Genomic DNA, 24,810 nt, shown 5'->3' with positions numbered 1-24,810 from the left:
CCCTAAACCCTTTCAGGGTGTAAATTCTTCAACGATTCAACTATGGATTGATGACTTCATGACTTCTTAGTATAGTCAAGTGCTTTGTGAAATAACCAAACAGGAAATTGGCAACTTTTCTCCTAAGCCTTAGTAGGAAGGATCTGAGAGTACTGGCGGGTGTAATCATAAGGCAGAACGCCTGTGATCAGCATATGGCTACCATGGGAATCATTGGCGGCCCAATGTGCCTATCTTGTAGTGAGAACGAAGACACTGCAGTGCTTTTTCTCTGTAGCTGTCCGGCGTTTTCTATAATCAGACTTAGGCGGTTGGAGTGCGATCTACTGAGTATGGATAAAGTTCAAATCCAAAAGATTCACGGCAGAGGGACCTCAAACGAATATTTCCGTCTCACCATCCTCACTGTATCTATCCTGTCTCTCCATTCTCTCTACTGTAATCTATTCGGGTGTAGTACAATAGGCTTCCAGATTGAGTGTTTGGACTTATCCAACCCCCCGCAAATCTAATCTAAACTGGTATTTATAATTTATATTATTAACCTGGGGGATTCGTGACTCTGCTTTTGCCTTCAGACAAGTTCAAGTTTGTGGGCACAACCAAATTATCTTCACCTTGAGGTATTGCGACTAAAGAAAATATCGCAAAGAATACTTGAAATGTTCGATGATTTTTGATAATTTTTTCACATAATGAATACACGACATTTTTCAGTTTTTATACGGAGGAAATGCTAAACATCCTCATGGAAAAAAATTATCAATCCACAAAATTTTTGACCTCCTTCCTAATTGCGCTTCAAGTTTGTTGTACTAAAATTTAAAGGGCTTTAAAACTGTGTACACAAATTAAAATAGAAAGTCTAATTAACAATTTTGATAAACATTTTTCGTACTCAAATTAAACAAAAAAAATCTAATTAAACATTTTTCGAATTTTTATCAATCTTGAAATAAAAGATTATAATAACTTCAGGGGCTGTTTAAATCACTGTTAGCTAGTAGCCTGTGCTACACTCTTACCCTGGACTTTGCCATACGCTTAGGAGCTTCAGTCTCCAAAGCATTCATACTCGCGGCATACGTTCTGAAAGACCTGCATAACCCTTGAATAAAAATAAAAAAATCAGTCCTACTACACTAAACATTTTAAATATAAAAAAAGTGCAAACTAGCCAAGGTTTTAAATGCGATTTTGGTTTTTCATATATTTCCACAAAGTAAGTAAAATAAAGTAACTGGTTATTTGAAATTAGTTTGTTTATTTAATACTTTGCGTATATCGCTTTACATCGACAGCTCCTAAAAGAAGCCGCGCCACAACAGAGCAACTCAATCAAAAATTTCTTATGCAGCTTGCCGCTCACCTTAGGTCATAGGAAACCTCACCCTTGTGCAAAATATGGAGCGGTTCATTGCATCTGCATGCTACGGTTAACTGACAACTGGCTCATGGAATTCTCCTATTGCTCACCCACTGGTCGCTGATAACGAAATCGCGATGCAGCTAGAACCTAATAACATAAAAGCAGAATTTAGAATTGAATAAACTAGAAGATCTAAGATTTACCTGTTTTTCAGTCGTAATCGCTGTTATTCTGGAACCTCTAAGTTGACTGTCAAGCTAAGAAATGCGGTCCTCAGCCAAGTCTGGAGTTAACTGAAACAATTTATGAACCTCCCCAAACGAAAATGATTGACCACATCCCGAAGCAAACGTCGATCCACAGATTGAGGGCTCACTACCTCTTCTGCAATCGATAAATCATAAGCCATATTTTTTTTTTTGTCGAGACAGACTAGCAAGTACAACACTTAAACAAAATTACTATAAGTCCATTCTGCAGAAAACGGGGTTCCTTTTAATTATCTTTAAATCTCCCCGACCTCCGAAGAAATGTGAGTAGATCTTGTGGTACCAAGGAGCCAAGGTGGTCGCTTCTTAACACATGCGTGCCAAAGACCACAAGCCTGATTCGAGCGAAGGCTGGGCAAACGCACAGAAAGTGGTCCGCCGTCTCATCCTCTTCTCCACATGCCGGGGGAGTGCACTTTCAGCAATGCCTACCTTTTCCATGAGCTTCGCTCATAGAAGTTCGACATACTTAATAACACTTCGATAAAGTAATTTCACCAAAACGGTTAACGATTAAAACAACTAATTCTTGTTTTCTCGTTGAGTTAATCACACCAAAATTTTTTTCGTTTAGTTTGCGATAATCGACTTTTTAACAAAAACAGCTGATTTTATCTTATAGATTTTCGTTATGAAATGGGTTACCGAATAACAAAATCGTTAAAATTGTGGTTAAGGATATATAACAATGCAAATTTCGATAAAACGTGTTAGTGAATTGCACTACAGGTTTCACTAATTTTATGCAAAATGCGGCTGTTAACAATTATACTATGTGAAAAATGGTATCATTTAAATGTCCACCATGAGCTTATCTAAAAGTACAATCCGCCAAAGGGTCGATTCATGACTGCGTAATTGTCGAGAACGTTGAGGTATCGATGAATCGAGGGATGTTGAAGATTGTTCGGCAACACTTCGCGTTACAGCGGCAATACTCTCAACAGAACGTCCAGTTTTTGGTTTGTCAGCCCTTTTTCTATACTCGACAGAATCAGTTTTTTGAAATTTTTTCACCAAACTTTGAATAGTCGCCTCATTGAGACGATTACTTCCACCAAAACAATCACGAATTTTGCGATATTTTCTTCCTAAAGATCGTAAAATGTGCCGATTAGAAGTTATTCACTTCTGACATCTCGGCGTCACTTTTGAATACTAATATACCAGCATAATATATATATATATATATATAGACCCAGCTACAAAACTTGCATTCATTCAACTGCTAGGCACAAAAGCTATACGGTAAATATATACTCGAACGCTCTAAAGAGTTTACTAAATAACGAGTGGTGCTCGTACCTATAAGATTTCAAAGCTGTTAACTCCCACGGCCTTAGGATTTCCCTTTCAACTATAACATCGACCTGGAAGAATAAATGTTTTGTCCGTCATACGCAACTAACACATGAGCACCATCTGGTAATTAGACCTCAAACCTTCTGTAATTTCTGCAACGTCAGCAACTTAAGCATACGTTGCTATGGATCACTGTAAATCACTCTCAAACCCTGCATCATCCTTTCCGTTACTTCTGAATCAAATTTATGAAAAATTGCAAGTTTCCTAAAACCTCTAAATATTTTCCACTTAATCTTACCAATCTTCAGATATTCTCTCTTGTATCAGGTTAGTCCATAAGTTCGTTCGTATTTTACTCATAATTTCACTTTAGTACGATTTTTGCATACAAAAAATTATTCGCCGAAAATTACGGAACTATTTATATTTTCTTTTATATATTGTGGCATATTTTGTATTTTTTTTTTATAAAAGTGGTAAAAATGCAACAACCGCTGCTGCAGAAATAACACTGTTCACAGATGGGACACCGTGAGTGTAAGGACTGCGCAAAAGTGGTTTTCAAAATTCCAAAGTGGTAACTGCGACGTGGAGGATGCCCCGCCCGCTGGTCGTCCTGAAGTCTTTAACCCCGACATTTTGCTCGAACTCGTGGAAGCTGAGCCAAATTTGACAGTCAATATGATAGCTCAGATGTTAAATTCATAGCATGGAACAGTTCACAGGCACCTGGTTCAGTTGGGAAAGGTTTCCAAGCTGGGAAAATGGGTTCCGCATAAACTTTCCGTCACCAACCTTCAGCAGAGAGCGAATGTGTGTTCTCAGCTGCTGCAACGGCTTGAAAATGAAAGGTTTTTGAATCGTATCGTTACTGGTGACGAAAAATGGGTCCTTTACAATAATCCTGTTCGCAAATGCCAATGGTTAGATAGAGATGACACACCAGAACCAGAGGTCGGTGAGAGATGGCCTTCACCCCAAGAAGATTCTTCTCTCTATTTGGTGGGATATGGCGGTATTTTTTATTATGAACTTCTAGAACCAAACAAGACGATAACTGCTGATTATTATTCCCATCAGCTATCAAACCTGAATGAGGCACTTAACAAAAATCGACCGTCTTTAGTGAATAAACGCAGAGTTTTGTTTGACCACCACAACACAAGACCTCATACCGCAAGGCAAACATTATGCCGCATCCACCATACTCTCCGGACATTGCACCTTGTGATTATCATTTTTTCCGTGGACTTCAACCCATATGAGTAAAAAGAGCTACTCCTTAAAATAAGCTATAAAAAGGGATATCGAAGTGTATTTTGGCTCCAAGGACAACACAATTTTGGTGCAAGGAATTAAATATTTGCCTAAACGTTGGGAAGACATTGTGCATAATGAAGGAAAATATATTATTGAGTAATAAATACTTTAAACATATTTTTTATTAATTTTAAAACCACCTTTAAAAAACGCATAAGTTCGTATGGACTGACCTGATATTATTGCATGACTAAGCCAATAGCCCTCATCCGAGGCTTTGTTGCTGTTTTCATTGGGGGGGCTTTTTAAGTGGCGGGTCCCAAACCCAGCGCACAACCAGCTATGGTGGGATGCTTCACCTTCTCACGTTAGCTCACTCCCGAACGGGTGTTCGGAAGCTAACCAGAGGATACGTGGGCTAATCCCGGACGTTGTGAGCTGCTTGAACCATATGTAGAAGAATCGTCCTGGCCACTCCCAAGTGAATGGCGGTCAGTAACTTTCCCCACTTGCGTGGACTTCTACACATGGAACCATCCTCCGACAGCTGTGACAGCTGCGCATGTCATAGAGAAAGTGAACATCCCGATACCCCAATCGTTGACGACGGAATTATCGTTCCGTTACCCGACCATGACGAGGTGAGAATAGCAATATCACGGCTAAAGAACAACAAAGCCGCGGGCACCGACGGACTGCCGGCTGAGCTATTCAAACATGGCGGCGAGGAGCTGGTAAGGTGCATGCATCAGCTCCTATGCAAAATATGGTCGGATGAAAGCATGCCTGCCGATTGGAATTTAAGTGTGCTCTGCCCAATCCATAAGAAGGGCGATCCTGCAATTTGTGCCAATTACCGCGGGATTAGTCTTCTAAATAACGCCTATAAGGTTCTAGCGAGCGTATTGTGTGAAAGGCTGAAGCCCACCGTCAACCAACTGATTGGACCTTATCAGTGTGGCTTCAGACCTGGAAAGTCTACCATCGACCAAATATTCACAATACGCCAAATCTTGGAAAAGACCCATGAAAGGAGAATCGACACACACCATCTTTTCGTCGATTTCAAAGCTGCATTCGACAGTACGGAAAGGAGTTACCTGTATGCCGCTATGTCTGAATTTGGTATCCCCGCAAAACTAATACGGCTATGTAAGATGACGTTGCTCAACACCAGCAGCGCCGTCAGAATTGGGAAGGACCTCTCCGAGCCGTTTGATACCAAACGAGGTTTCAGACAGGGTGACTCGCTGTCGTGTGACTTCTTTAACCTGATGTTGGAGAGCATCGTACGAGCCGCAGAACTTAATCGCTCAGGCACAATATTCTATAAGAGCGTACAATTGTTGGCGTATGCCGATGATATTGATATCATCGGCCTTAACAACCGCGCTGTTAGTTCTGCCTTCTCCAAACTGGATAAAGAGGCAAAGCGAATGGGTTTGGTGGTGAACGAGGACAAAACGAAGTACCTCCTGTCTTCAAACAAACAGTCGGCGCACTCGCGTATCGGCACTCACGTCACTGTAGACAGTTATAATTTCGAGGTTGTAAAAGTCTTCGTTTATTTAGGAACCAGCATTAACACCGATAACAATGTCAGCCTTGAAATCCAACGTAGAATCTCTCTTGCCAACAAGTGCTACTTTGGACTAAGTAGGCAACTGAGCAGTAAAGTCCTCTCTCGACGAACAAAACTAACACTCTACAAGACTCTCATCATGCCCGTCCTAACGTATGGCGCAGAATCTTGGACGATGACAACATCCGATGAAGCGACGCTTGGAGTGTTCGAGAGAAAGATTCTGCGTAAGATTTTTGGACCTTTGCACGTTGGTAACGGCGAATATCGCAGGCGATGGAACGATAGCTGTATGAGCTTTACGGCGACATAGACATAGCGCAGCGAATAAAGATCCAGCGGCTTCGTTGGCTGGGTCATGTCGTCCGAATGGATACAAACGCTCCGGCTTTGAAAGTATTCGATGCGGTACCAGCTGGTGGTAGCAGAGGAAGAGGAAGGCCTCCTCTGCGTTGGAAAGATCAGGTGGAGAAGGACTTGGCTTCACTTGGTGTGTCCAACTGGCGCCGGTTAGCACTAGAAAGAAACGACTGGCGCGCTTTGTTAAGCTCGGCCCAAATCGCGTAAGCGGTTATCGCGCCAATTAAGAAGAAGAAGCCAATAGCCCTGGTAGCCAGTGCGAACATATTAATATTGCAATTTTAATTATGTTTAATAATAAAATAATAATAATATATTTTTAAGATCCATGAACTAAATTTTTTTTAGGTACAAATCCATTTAGAATTGTATAATTTACATTTAGATACAACAAAAAAACAAACAAAAAATAACAAATTGTAACAGTTATAGTTAAGGCTTTGGCTTAAAAATTATTTTATGTCTTGAAGAAAGTCATGGGAAAACTATATTTGTTTCTTATTTAGTTTTAAAATGTCTGCTATTAAAATGTACTTATTTCGTCTAACTTTAAACTTTGAGCAAATTAAAACAAAAAATCAACAATTTTTGTTCAAAATTTCCAACTTTTTTATCAGAATTTGTGGCAAATTTTCGAGTAAGCAGTTTTCAAGCCCATTAAATTTTAATGTTGAATAAAGTACAAGTTTGAACTGAGTAAAAAATTGCGTAGATTTTTGACAATTTATTTTACTGACGGTGTTGTTTGTTTTCCTCTATACGAGAGTATAAAAAGATGTTGAGCATTCGTTCCCACGGCAGTCCGGAATGACCCAGATTTATTTCAGGTCAAGTACCGCCACTCCAACAGAATTCCTGTACATGGATGGCAAATGTTTGTGCTGCTACAACAACAACAACAATTGGTGATTGCAGATTCAGATGCTCAAACATTTTTACAAAAAATTACATAAAAAATTATTAAAAAAATAAAAAAATTACTCCAAATAAAACGTAGCATCAGAACAGAACGGTATGCATATTTACGTATATTCTTAAAACAAATATGAGTCTATACATTTGAAAAATTACTATGTAATTATAAATTAAAGCAGCTTTGACTAATCAACTTCCAATTTACGGAATGAACCTTCCATACCAAAACAGTTCTCATAACTGAAGGGTGCACCCTCGCGCAGCTTCTCGTTTGTGCCGAATTGCGGCTCAAGCAAAAAGTGGTCACGATAACGTAGCAATTTCGCCTCCATGCGCTCAATAATATCCTCTATGGTACCATTTTCGCCGCCATATTCCTGCGGCAAGTATTCGCGCGGCACAAAATCGAACAACGCCTCCGGACTAGAGTTGACGGAAATCTGCGTGCATAAAAGAGTTTAAATATTAAAAGTTTGCTCATCAAAAGTATAAAAACAAAAAAATATTACAAAAAATAAAGAATAAAATAAAAAATAAAGCTCCCACACCAACCCTGCTCAGCATTTTCTCTGAAAAGAATGTGCTCAGCGTCTTGAAACCCTTCTCGAAAGGCGTTGGCACATTAATAAAATGTGTGCCACGCTGACGCAACGGCATCGCTTCCTCAGCGAAAGTCGAGAATTTACGTAGTAGATCCGGTTTTAGTTGCAAGAAATGCTGGCCGCTCACATTGTTCATATCCATAACCTCTATATATCCACTAACTGTGGAGTTGTCATCCTCGATAGTCATAATTTCGCCAAACATCGAGCCGACGCGTATAATATCAGCAAATTTATATTTGGTAGTGTCATATGAGCAGGCGCGTATAATTGTGATGCAGGGTCCAGGGTAGTCCTCGGGCAGCGATATCTGTAGTATAACACTGTAAAGCAATTCGTTATAACTTTGCTCTAGCACTGGAAACTATCTTATAAGCACAAAATTCTTACCCCAAACGCACAATTTCCAACACCAACGGATCATCTACTTGGCGCCGCTCGTTGAATATCTCCGGCAAGGCTGCCTTCAGCGTGTAAAAACGATCGATTTTCTGTTTCGCCTTCTCCAAACTATGCTTGGAGCCGCGCAGAAAGCCAACAAGAAATTGATCGTTAGTGCGCGCACACAAATGCGGTTGTTTGTGTATCCATTGGCGTAGAGCGAGCACATCGTCGGCTACCCGACTTGGCACTTCGTTCAGTTCCTCGCCGGCGATTTTCTGTAAAGCAGGTGAGAGTGGACGTATGACGGGTGGTATGTTGTCGCTTAACGGATTCATTATACCGTAGACGGTACGGGGTGTGCGTGTGTTATTGGAAATGTTGAAGCAGACTGCCTAAAAGTAGATTTTGTTTAAGGTATTTATTAGTAGATTACGGCTAGATTAATGCGATGTTGAGTGGTTTGTGTGCAGCGCAGAGCTGTTTTGCTCGTTGTTGGTAAAACTCGTCGCCTCGAATCTACACTTTGTACTGTGTTTGATTCTGCGAATTGTCCCAAAATTACGTTATCTATACACACCACAATCGAATGTGTTGGTGAGTTAGATAAAAGAGAGGTACAATTTGTTTCAAAAGATTATAAATAGAAAATGTTTGCATTTGCTATTTGTATGCTTGCGATTTTTGGAAAACTGCATTTATATTTGCCCTTCACTGCCATGACTGTATACGTTTTATTGAAAAGAAATATATGTGCGTATATGACTATGGAAATTGTGTGTGCCTTTTTGGACGCTTATCACAGCTTTGGTGCATATGATTTATTGTTTTTTGATAATTGATATGAACGCATTACGGGTGCACAATTATGATTTATAATGTTAATGGCACCAAATAACAATGCAGACTTTACTATCAGAAATGATTGTGCCACGAGACTTTAACGATGCATAAAAAACATTTGCAAATGCCTTCCGAATAAGTCAATGTTTGGTGTGGACTGTAGTCCGACGCGGTCGTTGTCGCACACATCATTCAAAACAGGCGCATCTGACAACGACAGCTGTACAATTTTTGCAATTGAAGAGGTTACTGTAGAAATTAAAAAAACAAAAAAAGACTTTTTGCTTTTGTTTAAAATATGCGGGAAATAAATAAGATGGGAAAAATGTTAAAAAGCTTCTATTTTGATTTTTAGTACATCCTCTCTCAGTGGAATGAGTATAGAAAAGTTTAAACGGGTTTTTTCGAGTAAATTTGGACCGATCACCACGAAATTGTTTTCGTATATTCACAAATACCCATAGCACTGAAGGCCCTGGTAGTCAGTGTGCTAATTAAGTTAGGGTTATATTGTATATATCCCCTATAAATAATAACAAAAATAATATACGAGTACACGCACAGTCAAAAGAATTAACACAAAGCTGAAATTGTCATACCGGTTATTACAGGGTCCGGCACTCGAAGTGTAACCAATTAAAAAGGCCATAAATTTAGTTTGGAAAATTACTTTTATTCAATTCAAAGTAAAAAATGTGTAAAAATAATATAATTTTAAGAATCAATATACTTTTACTGCACGATAGGATCACTTTGCCTTGCCTTTGCCTTGACTATGGCCTTGAGACGGTCCAGAAACGAACCGCAAGTTGCCCGAATATGACTTGCGGGTATTTTGGTTATTTTCAGCGCCTCGAGACAGATGAATCTTTTAGTTCAGACTTTGCTCTCCAAAATGGCCCAAAGATTGAATAATCCATTGGATTGGCGTTTGGTGAATTTGAGAGCCATTGTGTGGACGTTATGAAGTTCGGAGCGTTGTTTTTTAGCCATTCTTGGTTCACTCGAGCTTTGTGAGGCGGTGCCGAGTTCTGTTGAAATGTCCATGATCTGCCACCGAAAGGTTTGTCTGCCTACGGCTTCAAAGCAACCTCCAGAATACTTTCCCGATAATATTATGCATTTACCTTGGCGCCAGAGTCGATGAAAACAATTGAAGGGCACCCATCTTCAAGATCTCGAATGGGGGGCTCTTCAGCCCGTCAAGGCGGGCATTTATTTCATCGAGAACCTGTTCATTCTACCAAAATTGTTTACCACCGAGCCATTTCTTCATTTTTGGAAATAAAAAAAGAGTCACAAGCCGCTAAATCTGGAGAATATGTTGGATGAGGAAGCAATTTATAACCTCTTTAAGGGATTTTTGGCATTGCCATTGCGACTGTGGTGGTTGTTGTTGTAGGTCCTATCAGTGCAGTGTATGTAGTTACCGCTCGTCATCGTCTAACTCATCTAATGCTAGGTCCAGAAAAAGTGCTGTTTCGACCGATTGGCTCCAGAAGAAGAGTAGTATTAGGTGAGTGGGTTTAAGAGGGCATATGAATAGGTCGTTAGTATCGTACGGTATACCTCCGCCGGATATATATTCTGTATTTCGTGGTCGATTCTTCCGCAATATCCCGACCATAAATAGCAGCCGGTTATAAGTACCGGAACGACTCGTGTTTTTTCGACTGAGGGAAAACTAGCTCTTACCACTCGTGTCGACTGCGGTCTTATGCGCCGGTAGGTTGTTGTATTGGTGAATGGGATTTGTGCTTTGCCAAGGCCTTTGCTTTAGATTCAAACCTTTCCTACAACTCTGTGGACTATGCCATCCCAATAAAACTATCGCCATGAATTTTTGGTCGCCTTGCTGTTGCTGTTGTTCCAGCATAAATATTCCCCATAATTGTTTAGGAAATGCAACTGATGTGAGAGTTTTTGAAGGGATATACGCCCCAGTCGTTCCAGTTTCTACCGCAGAACTGATTCTGGTGGGAATGACAAGTTTGTCCTACTCGTGTTTCTTGATATGTAGAGTCTTGTAATGCAATCCATATTTCGTCTACCTTTAGGAAATATCGTAAAAACTCGTTGAAGATACGCAACCATCTTTCGGATTCCATTTCATATTTGAATGACAATATCCGATGAGGCGTCGCTTGGGGTGTTTGAGAGAAAGATTCTGCGGAAGATTTTTGCACCTTTGCACGTTGGCGACGGCGAGTGTTGTAGACGATGGAACGAAGACATATACATAGCGTAAAGAATAAAGATCCAGCGGTTTCGTTGCCCTGGGTCATGTCGTCTGAATGGCTACAAACGCTCCAGTTCCGAAAGTATACGATGCGCTACCAGCTGGCGGTAGCAGAGGAAGAGGAAGGCCTCCTCCTGACAGGCTTGGGTGCACTTGGTGTTTCCAACTAGCGCCGGTTAGCACGAGAAAGAAACCATTGGCGCTTTGCTCGACCAAAATCAGGCAAGTTGTTATCGCGCCAATCAAGAAGAAGAAGAAGAGAACGAACTAGACTGAAGAACCGAGAACAGACAAGCAATGAAGCGCGTAAAGTTCAAAATAAATATTTCCAGCACTCATAAATCATTGTGTTTTTTTATTTGGTAAAAAAGTTATTCAAAAACAAAATTGGATATTTAATTCGCTCGATAGTTTTTCTCGTGCAGAAAATCGAGTTTAAAAAGCACACGAAATCCCAAATTTACCTTTGTCCATTTTTCCCGAAAATACTCGAAGGCGTCTGTTGCAATTGGCTGTCTGAAGCAAACTATCAGTCCATAGGTTCGTGCGTATTTTACCCATAATTTCACTTTTGTACGATTTTTGCATACAAAAAATTATTCGCGGAATATAACGGAACTATTTATATTTTCTTTGATATATGGTGCATTCAACAAGTGGTTTTAATCGCGGATAGAAGGACGTGTTATTAAAAAAATGGAATCTTCGAAGGCGTATAAGAGGCATATTTTGTATTTTTTTTATAAAAGTGGTAAAAATGCAACAACCGCAGCAGAAATAAACACTGTTCACGGAGGGGATACCGTGAGTGTAAGGAGTGCTCAAAAGTGGTTTTTAAAACTCCGAAGGGGAGGATGCGCCGCGCGCTGGTCGTCCTTAAGTCTTTAACTTCGGCGCCTTGCTCGAACTCGTGGAAGGTGAGACAAATTTGACAGTCGATATGATAGCTCAGAGGTTAAATTCATAGCATGGAACAGTTCACAGGCACCTGGTTCAGTTGGGAAAGGTTTCAAAGCTGGGAAAATGGGATCCGCACAGTCTTTCCGTCGCCAACCTTCAGCAGAGAGTGAATGCGTGCTCTCAGCTGCTGCAACGGCTTGAAAATGAAAGGTTTTTGAATCGTATCGTTACTGGTGATGAAAAATGGGTCCTTTACAATAATCCTGTTCGCAAACACCCATGGTTAGATAAAGATGAAACACCGGAACCGACCCCAAGATGATTCTCCTGTCTATTTGGTGGGATATGGCCCGTATTGTTTATTATGAACTTCTGGAACCAAACCAGACAAAAACTGTTGATTATTATTCCCATCTGCTATCAAACCTGAATGAGGCACTTAACAAAAATCGACCGCCTTAAGGGAATAGACACCAAGTTTTATTTCACCACGACAACGCAAGACCTCATACCGCAAGGCAAACATTAGGCAAGCTGAACGAGCTCGGAAGAGACCTAATGCTGCATCCACCATACTCTCCGGATATTGCCTCAAAAGAAGCTATAAAAAGGGATATCGAAGCGTATTTTGGCTCCAAGGACAAACAATTTTTTGAGCAGGGAATTAAAAATTTTGCCTAAACGTTGAGAAGACATTGTAAATAATGAAGGAAAATATATTATTGATTAATAAATACTTTAACCATCTTTTTTATTAATTTTAAAAATACCTTTAAAAAACGCACGAACTTATGGACTGACCTGATATTTGACGTGCCAGTTAGGAAATTAGGGAGGATTGTTTTGAAATGTGCTTCTTGAAAAGCAAAATATTGTATTTGATGTGGCAATGCCATCTATTCTAATTTGCGCTTGAGTCAACTTGACCTACTTCAGCTAGGACATGGAGCCTTGGATAATTTTCCTTCCAAATAATAATTATGTGATTGTAAAATGCATATACATATGTAAATGTGTATCGAAAGGGGAGAAAGATATTCAATGCGACCGATTACTACCTACACCCGGGTATCGGCGTGTAAAATTCACCCATTGCTGGCATAGAAAAGTAAAAGTATGTAACTATTTTTTTCTTCAATCGATTCCACTCTAGGAGAGGTCTTTTGGAGGGCACGAACGATAAGCAATAAATAGCTTGCTTGTTGATTCTTCACATAGCATTTCGCTCATATTTTATTAAATTTGATTTCTCAATTTATTGTGGTGCAGTTGAGCGATATGTAAGCGTCCAGGCTCATTGTAGACACAATTGCGTGTTTGTAATGCATTGACATATGAATGTACGTGCGAGTATGTATGTAGTTTGGTTAGTATATCAGTTTTACTATATCTTTAGATATTGAATTTACACGTTTTTATCTCAACGCCTCACTAGTTTTTTCTTGTTTTGCATTTTTTTGCATCCCCACTTTTTCCATATTTTCTGTCACTTCCATATCAAATTACCCATTTCCCCCACCTGTCAGCAATCATCTGTTGGCGTTGAGTGTAGCCAATATATAAAAATGAGAAAACAGTACAAAAATTAAAATCAAGGCGCATATTGCGAACGCGATTTATTAGGAGACAAAATGGCACGGAAAGAAAGTAGTTCCATAACTAAACCTGGAAATCGCTTTGAATTGTTTGTTTTTTAAGCTATACAAGTTTTCGAATTTTTTTGAAATCAGCAAAATTTTTTGTGCCATTTCTCAATAGAAGAAATGAATAATTGAAGAAGCAGGAGGAACGAACTGCCGAAAGGATATAATAAAGCCCCTAAACAAAGATTGAAAGCAACGGACATTTTTGAAGATTTTCCGAAGGTTGGCAGAAAAATGACTGATTGTATCAAATGTGGAACAGTTTAGAGGTGACAGAATTATGTGCTATGGATTCAAATACTTCGCGCATGAATTGTTGGATTTAGAATGAAATACGATAAAATTAAGAGTTTCACCCACAACGAAAATATGCGCGCTATTTACCACCTGGTCAAAGAAGGTCAAACTACCATTAAAGTCTGAAACAACAGCAAGCTGCTCAATTCAATAGATGATAGCACTTGGGGCAAGTACAAAAATGTGGCTGGCAACATTTAAAGCAATCGGCCTGTCGCTTTTGAATTACGCTGCACCCGTCCGGTCGGCTGGTACTAGTGATTCGCAATGGGCCAAGCTTTAGACCTGCCAAAAATACTTCCACCATGACAGCCACAAGATTTTTTCTGATGTCTCCTCTGTGTATCTCCACAACAATGCTACTATGCTATTTAAAGACCAAACGAAGATGTTTAGCAAGCCTTGACCGAACAGGCATTATCACCCCCCACCTGGACCTACAGTTCGATGAGATAGACGAAGACGACCGGTAACTACACCGCACTGGCAGGGCTTGATGAACTGCTACAACAACAACATACCGCGCGCTACTTGTTATACCAGGTAAAAGGACGTCCAAAGCTTAGTTGGATATGGCGCAAATTTGCACTTTACGAGTACATCTTAGAAACAAGTGAACACTAAAGCCTTATCGGACCATTTCAAAGCAGATGATGAAAAGACCACCATTGAATTTAATTTCCTTGAATGAAGGAAATGCTTATCGAATACCAACATGTTTCGAAATAAAATATAGAAAAATGTCACATTTTCAATCAAACTTTATTAGAAACGTTGTGCTACAAAGTTCTGAACCGACATAAGAATAGAAGCGCTAGAAAGTGCTGAGTTGACACATGGGAGTTGTTTAGTCAAAAGTTCACAGAAATTAAAATGACTAATTTAATGTCTTCTCTGATTATGAACTGTCGCGATTGTCTATTTCTATTTGATTTCAGAGCCCAATTCAGGCAATTAATGAGGTTATTGGATTCAGTTCTGTAAGCATTGGGAACTAAGTGAACTGAATAGCCCAGCACCAAATGGCTAGAGGGAGCAAAAGATTGTAATCTGTTTGCGGTTGTTGACTTGCGAAACAATGTTTAAGTGATAAGAATATTAAGAGGAGGAATGATTGGGAAAAGAGAGGTCGATTGGAATTTTGCTTGTAACGAATTTTTTGAATTAAGGCCGAACTTACTACGCGCCGGTTTTAAAATTTGAATTTGAATCGTAAGTCGAAAAAATACACCATAGAAAATGAGAAAGAGCAAGCAATATAAGTAAAAAAGGAAAATAACAAAAAAAGCAAAAAACCAAAAAAAATATAAATAAAAATTAAAATTAAATAGGGAATTAAATAGAAAAAAATAGAAAACAGGAAATAGGAAATAAAAAATGAATTAAATAGAAAATAATTGAATAAGTTAAATAGAAAAACAATTTTTTCTAGAAATGGTAGATGGAAATTTAAAACAAATAATAAAAAAATAACTTAAAAAAATATAAAATTAATATAAATTAAAATTAATGTGAAAAGTTAAATAGAAAATACGAAATTAAAAAATAATATTTAAATACAAAATAGAAACTAAGACATTTGGAAAGAAATTAAAGAGGAAATAGAAAATAAAAGCAAAAGAAGAAATCCAATAGAAATCAGCAAATAAATATAAATTAATGGAAAAAATTAAAAAAAAAGCAATTAGAATGTAGATAAATTTAAAATCAATAATAAATTATAAGAGAAATAAAAAATAAAAACTATAAATGAAAAATAGAATTAGAAACGAAATTTAATGGAAAATAGAAGCAAAATAAAAGCATATAAATTAAATAAAATATAGGTAGTAAAAAGTTTATTAACTAGAAAAATGGAAATAAAAAACATATATTATAATAAATTAAAATACAAAAATAAAAGCAGCATTTAAATACAAAATAGAAAATAAATAATAAAAATAATAAAGTAAGTAAGAAATAAATTAAAAGAAGAACAAAAAATGCAAATTAAAACTACAAAATAAATTAAATAGAAACTAAAAAATACAGCAGAAAGTAAAAAATAAAACAAGAAACTAAATTGAAAATAGAAAAACTAAAAATAAACAAAAAGTTTCAGTAATGTGAAGTAAGAAATTTAATTTTTCTGAAAATAAAAATTAAAAAGTAAGAAAATACAATATAGAAAAAATAAAAATTATTAAATGAGAAATGGAGATTCAAAGTTAAAAAAGAAATAGAAAATAAATAATAAAAAATGTATAAATCAAAAATAAGTAGTAAATGTAAATTAAATAGATAATGAAAAAATTATGTTGATAGAAAATAAAATACAAATGAAGAATTAATAGGAAATGAAAAATAAAAAGAGGAAGAAAATAAATTAATTAATTAAATAAAAAATTAAAAATCAAATAGAAGAAGAAATGAAACAGAAAATAAAAATAGTTTAAATAGAAAATTTAAGGTAGGAAATATAATTAATCCGTAAATAAAAAACAAAAGTGCAAAAAAAATATATAAAATATACAAATAAAATACATATGAAACAATTAAATAGAAAATCAAGATTAAAAAGAAAATTTAAAAAATATTTAATAAATTAATATTGTAAATTAAAAAGAGAATAAAGAAGTAAAAATACAAGAAGAAATTAAGTAAATAATAAAAAATTTAAAAACAAAAAATAATTGGACAAAAAATGAAGATTTAAAATCAGAAGAAGCAATTAAATAGAAAATAGAAAAAATGAAATTAAAGAGTGAATGGAAAGTAAAAAAAGTTAAATAGAAAGTAAATAATAAAAAATAAAAACTTTAATTAAATTAAAAATAAAAAAATATTAGGAAATAGAGGATAAAAATCTAAAATAAGTAAAGCAGAAAGTAAAAAATGAAATACGAATTTAAATAAAAAAATAAATAAATAATTGGCGCGTACACTTCTGTTAGGTGTTTGGCCGAGCTCCTCCTCCTATTTGTGGTGTGCGTCTTGATGTTGTTCCACAAATGGAGAGACCTACAGTTTCAAGCCGACTCCGAACGGCAGATATTTTTATGAGGAGCTTTTTCATGGCAGAAATACACTCGGAGGTTTGCCATTGCCTGCCGAGGAGCGACCGCTATTTAGAAAAATGTTTTTTATTAAATTTGCTTTCACCGAGATTCGAACCAACGACCTCTCTGTGAATTCCGAATGGTAATCACGCACCAAACCACTCGGCTACGGCGGCCGAATTTAAATAGAAACTAAAAAAAAGGAAATTAATTAGGAAATAGGAAGGAGAAATTAAGTAAAATAGAAATTAAAAAATAAGGAACTTGAAAATAAAAAGTAAAACATAAAACCAAATCCATTAACCCATGAAATTGAGGCCAAAAATAAAAAATAAGTAAAACAGAAAATAAAAAATTAAATACGAATTTAGACAAAAAATAAGAGTAAATTAATTAGGAAATAGGAATGTGAAATTAAGTGAAATAGAAATTAAAAAATAAAAAATTAAACATAAAAACAAATCCATTAACCCATTAAAAAAAAAAGGATTTCTGATGTTTCTAATTTTAAGTTTTGGCATCAAAGACTTTACGCCAAAAGAGCTAACTTGGCGACTTACCAATAAGTTGTATTCATTAAAACTAAGTAGCAGAAAAGGTCAGTATTGTTTACCGGCAGTTTATTTTTTCTTTGCATATACCGCCTTTTGCTACTTCGATGCCCACTAAAGCAATAACAACTCTTTGAATTTGCACAAGATACTTAAAAAGGTTACAAAGATTACATTTTCACAATTCACAATTTTCGTTTGAGCAACAATTTGTAGTCAATTTGTTTTAAATACGCACACCAACGCGTCTAATCCATAAATGCTGATATATTGTATTTTTTATGGTAAACACGCACAAGGCACAACACCACTTCACCCTCTCTCTATACCTCTATCTCGCGCTTTTACCCGCTCTCTGTAGTGCGACAAGCAATCGCTGCAGGCCAACAGGTGAAATTAAATAAGATGAAGCGCCAGATTTTGTATTGCACCGTCTGAGGCGCCACGAGCAACTGTCACAGCAATATTGCAACGATAGCCGACAATGGCAGCGCATATGTCAAAGTAATGAAATCGAATGAAAAAGTAACAAATAAAAAACACAAAAAAACCAAACATAAATTAAAGTGAGTTAAAAAGCACAATAAAAGCAAAGAGTAAAAACTAAAAATAAAATAATAAAAAAGTGCAATGCTGCAAGCTTGTTGGGAACCGCTAAGTAATACTAAAGCAATGAAAACGGCTAAAAAGGCAATAAAATAAAACAGCCGTAACTCAGCAAAAGTTGCAATAAAACACGCAAGAAAAGCGATCGCAATTACTTTTACGTTTGTATGTGTGTCTATAACAATACATTTTAATAAGTAATGCAAGGAAAAAACAAATACAAATTTAGTTAAAGTTAATGCCAATGTATTCAAAACACTTAACAACTAATCATGTGCCTACCACCCCGCGCCAGCAACAACGGCAGGGGCAATAAACTAAAAACAAAACGCAATGCTACGGGCAAATAGCAAAAACAGTACAAAATTTGTTTGCGTTTATTGATCCTAAGTGGATTATCGGCAAGTATTTTGTGTGGCGAACATATCCGTACAGTGGGTGAGGGCTGAATAATTGTTGCTTAAAACTTTCAATGTCAAAGAAGTAGTAATAAAATATTTGGGAAAAGCTTTACGAGTTGTAGGAACTGGTAGCTAGTCCTCGCTCTCGTACTACCTTGAGTCTAATAAATATATAAATAAATTAATAAGAATAGCTTATACAAGGTGGCACATATTATCAGTTAATCATAAGTTTTGTTTTTGAATAAATTGGCTACTAATCAAAAAAATAATTGGTTTTGATTTTACAAGCCTCAAATGTGAGGCGGCCACCGTAGCCGAATGGGTTGGTGGGTGATCTCCATTCGGAATTCACAGAGAGAACGTTGGTTCGAATCTCGGGGAAACACCAAAATTAAGAAAAACATTTTTCTAATAGCGGTCGCCCCTCGGCAGGCAATGGCAAACCTCCGAGTGTATTTCTGCCATGAAAAAGCTCCTCATAAAAATATTTGTCATTCGGAGTCGGCTTAAAACTGTAGGTCCCTCCATTTGTGGAACAACATCAAGACGCACACCACAAATAGGAGGAGAAGCTCGGCCAAACACCCAAAAAGGGTGTACGCGCCAATTATATATATATATATGTATATAAATGTGATTGAGGTACAACGTTAGGGTGATTAATTTTGCGCCACCTTGTAGACAAAAAATTTGATTCCATATGCGGAGAAGATTGAGACGTCTCAGATAAATGCAGCCAGTAGAAAGGCGCATGCACTCAGCGCAACCCATCTCTACTTATTTCTCAAGTTTAATAATGAACTGGGTTAGGATGTGGTACTGTAATAAGTAGAGGACCCAAAAGGCCATGAGGTCGTATACCAGCGGACCCGAATGGGTTTGCATTTACATTTCTGATTTTACATTGCTCGCTGGTTTTAGTGTCTGCTACTTGATGAGTGTGCAAGGATGCAAGGAAAGGCTCAGCTTCAGCGAGTGGTAGTGGACTTCAGCAATCCTCTAAATGAACTGTATACTGCGATTGACTGCAGCGTTACCAATTCGCAGAAACCAATAGACAGTGATCTACAAATACTAACTGCAGGGTCTCTTTGGCGCTTTGGCCAAAACTGAATCTTAAAAGGACAAAATGCTCGCTTGTACTCAACAGTCCAACTAACAGCGTTCTCACAGGTGTTATAAATTGTCACTGCCCTATTGGCTCCTTAGCCAGTAAAATAGGTGTATATCAAAATAACTTCTCCAAGAGTTGTGGATATAAAGGAAAATTGAGTCGGTACAACACCTCCTCTGTGAATGTGCTGCACTTTAAAGAAGCCATGCCAAATATCTTGACGATTATTTCTCTGAAGACCTGGGAAAAATGGACAAAAGGTCCCACTGGATGGTCCAGTTAGCTTCTTAAAAATATCTAAGTGGTTTGACCAACTTAGTTAGGGGATGGAAATCAAATGCAGGTATCACAATGGGCCGAGTGGCTTGTCTCAGACTAACCTAACCTAACCTACAGAAATCTCTCGATAGACAATACGGATTGTGAGAATTTCGGGCAACATTTTAGCACATACATCCGGTATGCAAAAATTGTTATGTAAAATTTGTTTTACATATTTTTTGTTAATTTCAAACTCAGCAACTCAGTAGTAATACTTATCCGATGGACAGTTCGTATGAAGTTACCAATTTTTCGATGTTATCATTTGTTTTTGACGTGGACGGACTAGCTGGGCGTGAATCATATTCAACGTTTGTTAGCCATTTTCTTCGCTCAAACTACTGGAAAGGGACAATATTCATTGATAAAAAATACTTTCACAAAATTATAGGTTAAACGAGTATTAGCGGTTTTTCCAAGTTTCATTAAAATTTCTCAACTTTTGACGAAATAAAAAGCAGGCAACCCTAATACATACGAAAGCTATGACTATTACATATACAGAAGCGAAATAAGCAAATCAGAATACAAAACAAAAATAAAAAAAAATAAAAAAAATACAAAACAATAATGCATCTTTCTATAAGAAATATATAATTTTTCAAAAAATAATATTCTATTTTTGTATTCAAAAATATTGCATCTATTATCAAAAAATGTTGACATAATTTTGCTCTTAAAAATCTCGTTTGTTCATATATTAAATATTTAGATATGTATTTGTCATTTATTTAAGCAAAAATCGTTTGCACACTTAAGAAATGAATCGATCAATCAACCAATCTGTTGTATCTAATTTCTATCGCATTACACTCAAAATGGGTGGCTCCATGACGAAACAGCAATAACACTACTATACATAACAAAATAGAAAAAAAGTTGTGTAATTTGGAACGCCATACAAACTTGATGTGTGTCTAGTTCAGTAATAAAAAACTGCATACACGAAAATTTATTTTTTGTCTTCAACCTCAAAATCTGAACTTAAAGTACAAAAAAAAATACATTTTTTGGACAATACTTTTGCTCATTCATTTTCATTATATCACTATGTCATTCATCATCTACTAATATCATTTCCATAGCGAAATCTTCCACATCTGCCCGCAAGACGTACATACATATCGGCAAAATTCATGTATCAAGCGCGCAGAAAACAACTGCAAAATAAAAAATTTATTACAATCGAAATGTTAAAGGAAAAGCAGAAGCACCTCTACGTGAGGCCTGGAAATTTGAATTTTTAAATTGATGAGCTCGGCAGAAATCATATCATAGTAACCCAACACTTGGGTCGCAGTTCGCTTTGGTGCTAGGACAAGAAAGGCAGGTATTTGTTAGATGCTGAGAACTATGTATAACTGTTCAGCTACAGAAAAAAAATGATAAGTTGAATAAAGGTCCAATCATTTATTAAGAGAGGATCGTAGCGTTTACCTGATAGTAAAAAGTAGTTGCGATATATCGTAAGTGATGAAATGAGAGTTAAAATCTTGGATGTGCTAAGGAACAAAATGCTGCGTTAAGGTGTCACAACGGTCATATATTGAATGAAAGCGCAATTTTACCAAGAAATTTGCATAGAGCTTTGCATTTGTGATGAATAGAGAAGACTTTTCACCGCCTATACAGACATTAAATGACTACAACACAGGGGCTTATTGAAAAGTTTTGACAAAATATTTGTTTCTTATTTTATTTTAATAAATATCTTATGAAAATATAGTAAGTTTCCTAAAAAAACCATATAAATTTAATTTTCATTGAAACTCTTCATCAAACTTTTCAAACAGAATTTCTGAAAAAATTCGAGTACGCACATTTATAGCCCATTATTAACGCGTTTTTTCAATTTATTTGTTTTTTAGTTAATTTTAATAATTTTTTTTTAGAAAATATAGTTCATTCTCCAACAATAACTGCACAAATCCAACTTTCAAACTCTTTTCAAATTAAAAAAATTTCATCAACTTTTTAATCAGAATTTTTGGTAACATTTCGGGTATACAGGTTATCAGTTATAACTTATTGAGCAAAGTGTAAGCTTCAAGTGCAATTTACATTAATTTTTGACAATTCTTTTTTCTGACAGTTTCGTACATTTATTCCATATAACTAGTGCTCATATATTTTATACATAGGCCGATTCTTCTGCATATGTTCCAATCAGCTCATAAGTTCCGGGTTTTGCCCAAGTATCCTCTGGGTAGCTTCCGAGCACTCGTTCGAGGGCGAGTTAATGTGAGAAGGCAAAGCAACCCAGGTTTGTGCTGGGTTTGGAACCTGTCTCATAAAAATCCTCGATACCGCCAGAAAAAAAGTAGCTTGTAGCGTAGTACACATAACAGAAGTGAAACTGTCAAGGCAGACAAAGAAAGAGGAAGAGACCCGAGAGAGAATGAGAGAGAGAGAGAGAGAAAGAGAGAGAAAGAATATATATCTAAATAAATTCACAACATTTGCAGAGAATACAAATAGACAAAATTTACAAAAAACGGACAAGGGTCCACCGGTGTAGGTAAACGCCGGACACAAACCGTGGCAACAGCGCGCACTACTCCGAGCGTTTATCATCCGCACAATTACAGCGATTCCAAAGCCGCAGCAACGGCACAAATTACAGCAAGGCAATACCAATAAATCCGTAAAAACCTAAAAAAATTGGATCAAAAAACGCCCCAAACAGTAGGCACCAAGGATATATAACGCCAAAAAGTAGGCACCAAAATATATTTCCTACAAGTTTGCAGCAACAAACAAGCGCCAAAAAGTAGGCAGTGTTATGTCTCACTAGAAATTAGCAACCACAAGGAAAAACTCAGGAAAAATAGCTTAAAGTCTCTCTAAGATATATACAAGGTATAGCTATCTCTCCACTTTTCCTCTACGTTATACCTTTTTCCTCTCTCGCGGAACGAAAATGCCAAAACCGTTGTATGGCCTTGAAATTTTACTCTACATTCTCGCTCGTCCATCGACGTCTAAGGAGTTTCACTTAAAAAATATGTGAAAAATCGTCGGAATTTCCGACCCACTTGAAATTTGTATTTTAGAAAATAAAATTCAATGGGCTATAGAACTGCATACCCAATTATTTTCTGAAAATTTTTTATCAAAAAGTGTTTTTGTAATTTTTTTTAAATTTCGATTTCCATAGTTTTGGCAGGTTAATGAACTATATTTTCTTAAAAAAATTATTAAAATTAATTAAGAAATCGATAAATTTGCAAAGCTCGTCAACAAGTCCCTGTGCTATAGTTTATTTACTTATTTTTATATTAGAAATATAATTATGAATAATTATATAACATTAAAAAAGGCGTTAGTAGCTAAGACTATCGGCCTATCTACGCTGTAGTTATTTAATGCAGTGTATTTAGACACACGAAAAACCAATTTTCAAAATTTTTTAGCAATAGCAGTAAATAAATCATACACAAATGGTTAACTTTTTTATCATTTAAGTTTCATTGCTCCTCAAAAAGTGTCTTTCTTGTCCCACCATGCAGTTATCGTCGAATCGTCTACTCGCCTATAGCGCCCAAATCAACAACAACCCTCGGCCATCAAAAACCAACGTGAATATCGATCCATTTCTTCAGAGTGCTTGCATACACACACACATACACGAACACATATGTACGTATTTGTGTTTCAGATTAGTACTACTTAAATATTAGGGCAATTCACGTTTTATTGGTAGAATGAGAACAAAAAAAAAAAAAAACAACAAAGAAGAATCGATATTTGTATCGCTGTGTGCTTGTGAGCTGATGTGCGAGCCTTCATTAATACGTTTTACAGCTGAAAGTGGATTATCCGCCGCTACCTTGCACTTTAGGTAGGTTATAATATTTTCGTATTTACAAGTGCAGCTACATACAACAGCCAATTTAATAGATGCATTAACACTTGTGCAATGCATGGACCCTTACTTTTTGTTTTCTAGTCGCTGATACTATTTTGCTACCAATTAGTTGCTAGCAACAATCGATTGCGTTTTATTTCTACAATTTCAGTTAATACTGCTTTGCAGATGTTGTTGTGGTTTTATTGCTTACTCTTTTATAATTTTGTGTTCCCGTTTTTGTTAAGCGCCTTATCGCGCCGCATTTACCGGATAATTCTGCTTGTCATATTAACAAAAAAAAAAACAAAAACAGCAAGCACTGAAACTTCACTCCTCTGTACTACTTAAAAATTTGCTGCCTACGAGGGCAGGCTTACTCCCCATCTGCGCCTTCTTCTAAATGTGTGTCAAATTTATGTTTTGAATTTGTCCCGTTTTCGCATGTGGGCACTCTGTTGTTTTCACATTTCATTTTCGAAGTGCCATCGAGCAAATCGGACGGCTGTATTCGCACTGGCTTCTTCTTCTTCTGATCTCAATCAATCTCTCGTGTGGCACAGGGTATCAACTACGCCTACGCCTTGCACGATTCTTGGCAATGAACTTTAATTAACTCCAGCTATTCCCGATACTTCTAGCTTCCCTTTTGACCGTCTGCCTCCAAGCTTCCTTGGTCTACCAGGCTTGCGACCAGCATTCGCAGGAGGACTACACTTCTTTACCTTTCGGACAATACATTTTTCGTATTTGTGAAGTGTATGACCAATCCATCTCGATTTTCTGACTGACTCTATTTGCATCATTCTTAGCAAACCGGAATTCGTTATCGTTTCGGCAAAAAAAAAAACTAATGAACCTCAGGCAGCGATTTAAGAAATCTAGATTTGGTCACTTTTCAAGAGCAGCAACCGTAAAGCAAAACCGATAACTCGTTGGACTTGAAAAATGTCAATTTTGTGTG

The 24,810-nt window shown here is 36.7% G+C and overlaps 1 protein-coding gene across 3 annotated transcripts; it reads right to left on the bottom strand.

The window, feature by feature from the left end:
* Nucleotides 1-7,132: 7,132 nt before the first annotated feature.
* On the bottom strand, nt 7,133-18,021 carry LOC128866055 (alpha-tocopherol transfer protein-like). 3 transcript variants are annotated; one of them, XM_054106537.1, is made up of 4 exons: nt 17,884-18,021; nt 8,053-8,438; nt 7,613-7,985; nt 7,133-7,500 (listed from the first exon to the last, which is right to left on the bottom strand). In XM_054106537.1, the coding sequence occupies exons 2-4, from the start codon at nt 8,379-8,381 to the stop codon at nt 7,246-7,248; spliced, it is 957 nt and encodes a 318-aa protein (XP_053962512.1). In that variant the 5' UTR covers nt 8,382-8,438; nt 17,884-18,021; the 3' UTR covers nt 7,133-7,245. The 3 variants fall into 3 exon arrangements, with proteins under 3 accessions (XP_053962512.1, XP_053962513.1, XP_053962514.1); XM_054106538.1 differs by having other exon boundaries at nt 17,903-18,017; XM_054106539.1 differs by lacking the exon at nt 17,884-18,021 and adding an exon at nt 17,564-17,877.
* Nucleotides 18,022-24,810: the final 6,789 nt, after the last annotated feature.

The sequence above is a fragment of the Anastrepha ludens genome, chromosome 6 (assembly GCF_028408465.1).
Source record: "Anastrepha ludens isolate Willacy chromosome 6, idAnaLude1.1, whole genome shotgun sequence".
NCBI classification, from domain to species: Eukaryota; Metazoa; Arthropoda; class Insecta; order Diptera; family Tephritidae; genus Anastrepha; species Anastrepha ludens.
The sequence above is the reverse complement of the archived record's forward strand: the minus strand, read 5'-3'. Positions and strand labels throughout refer to the sequence as shown.

What these genes read in the sequence shown, in the direction of transcription:
- LOC128866055 (XM_054106537.1), bottom strand. Translation starts at nt 8,381, where the DNA reads ATGAATCCGTTAAGCGACAACATACCACCCGTCATACGTCCACTCTCA. An exon ending in TTGGAAATTGTGCGTTTGGG is followed by an intron (nt 7,986 to 8,052) that starts GTAAGAATTTTG and finishes ATTGCTTTACAG; the next exon opens with TGTTATACTACAGATATCGC. An exon ending in CAGAGAAAATGCTGAGCAGG is followed by an intron (nt 7,501 to 7,612) that starts GTTGGTGTGGGA and finishes TTATGCACGCAG; the next exon opens with ATTTCCGTCAACTCTAGTCC.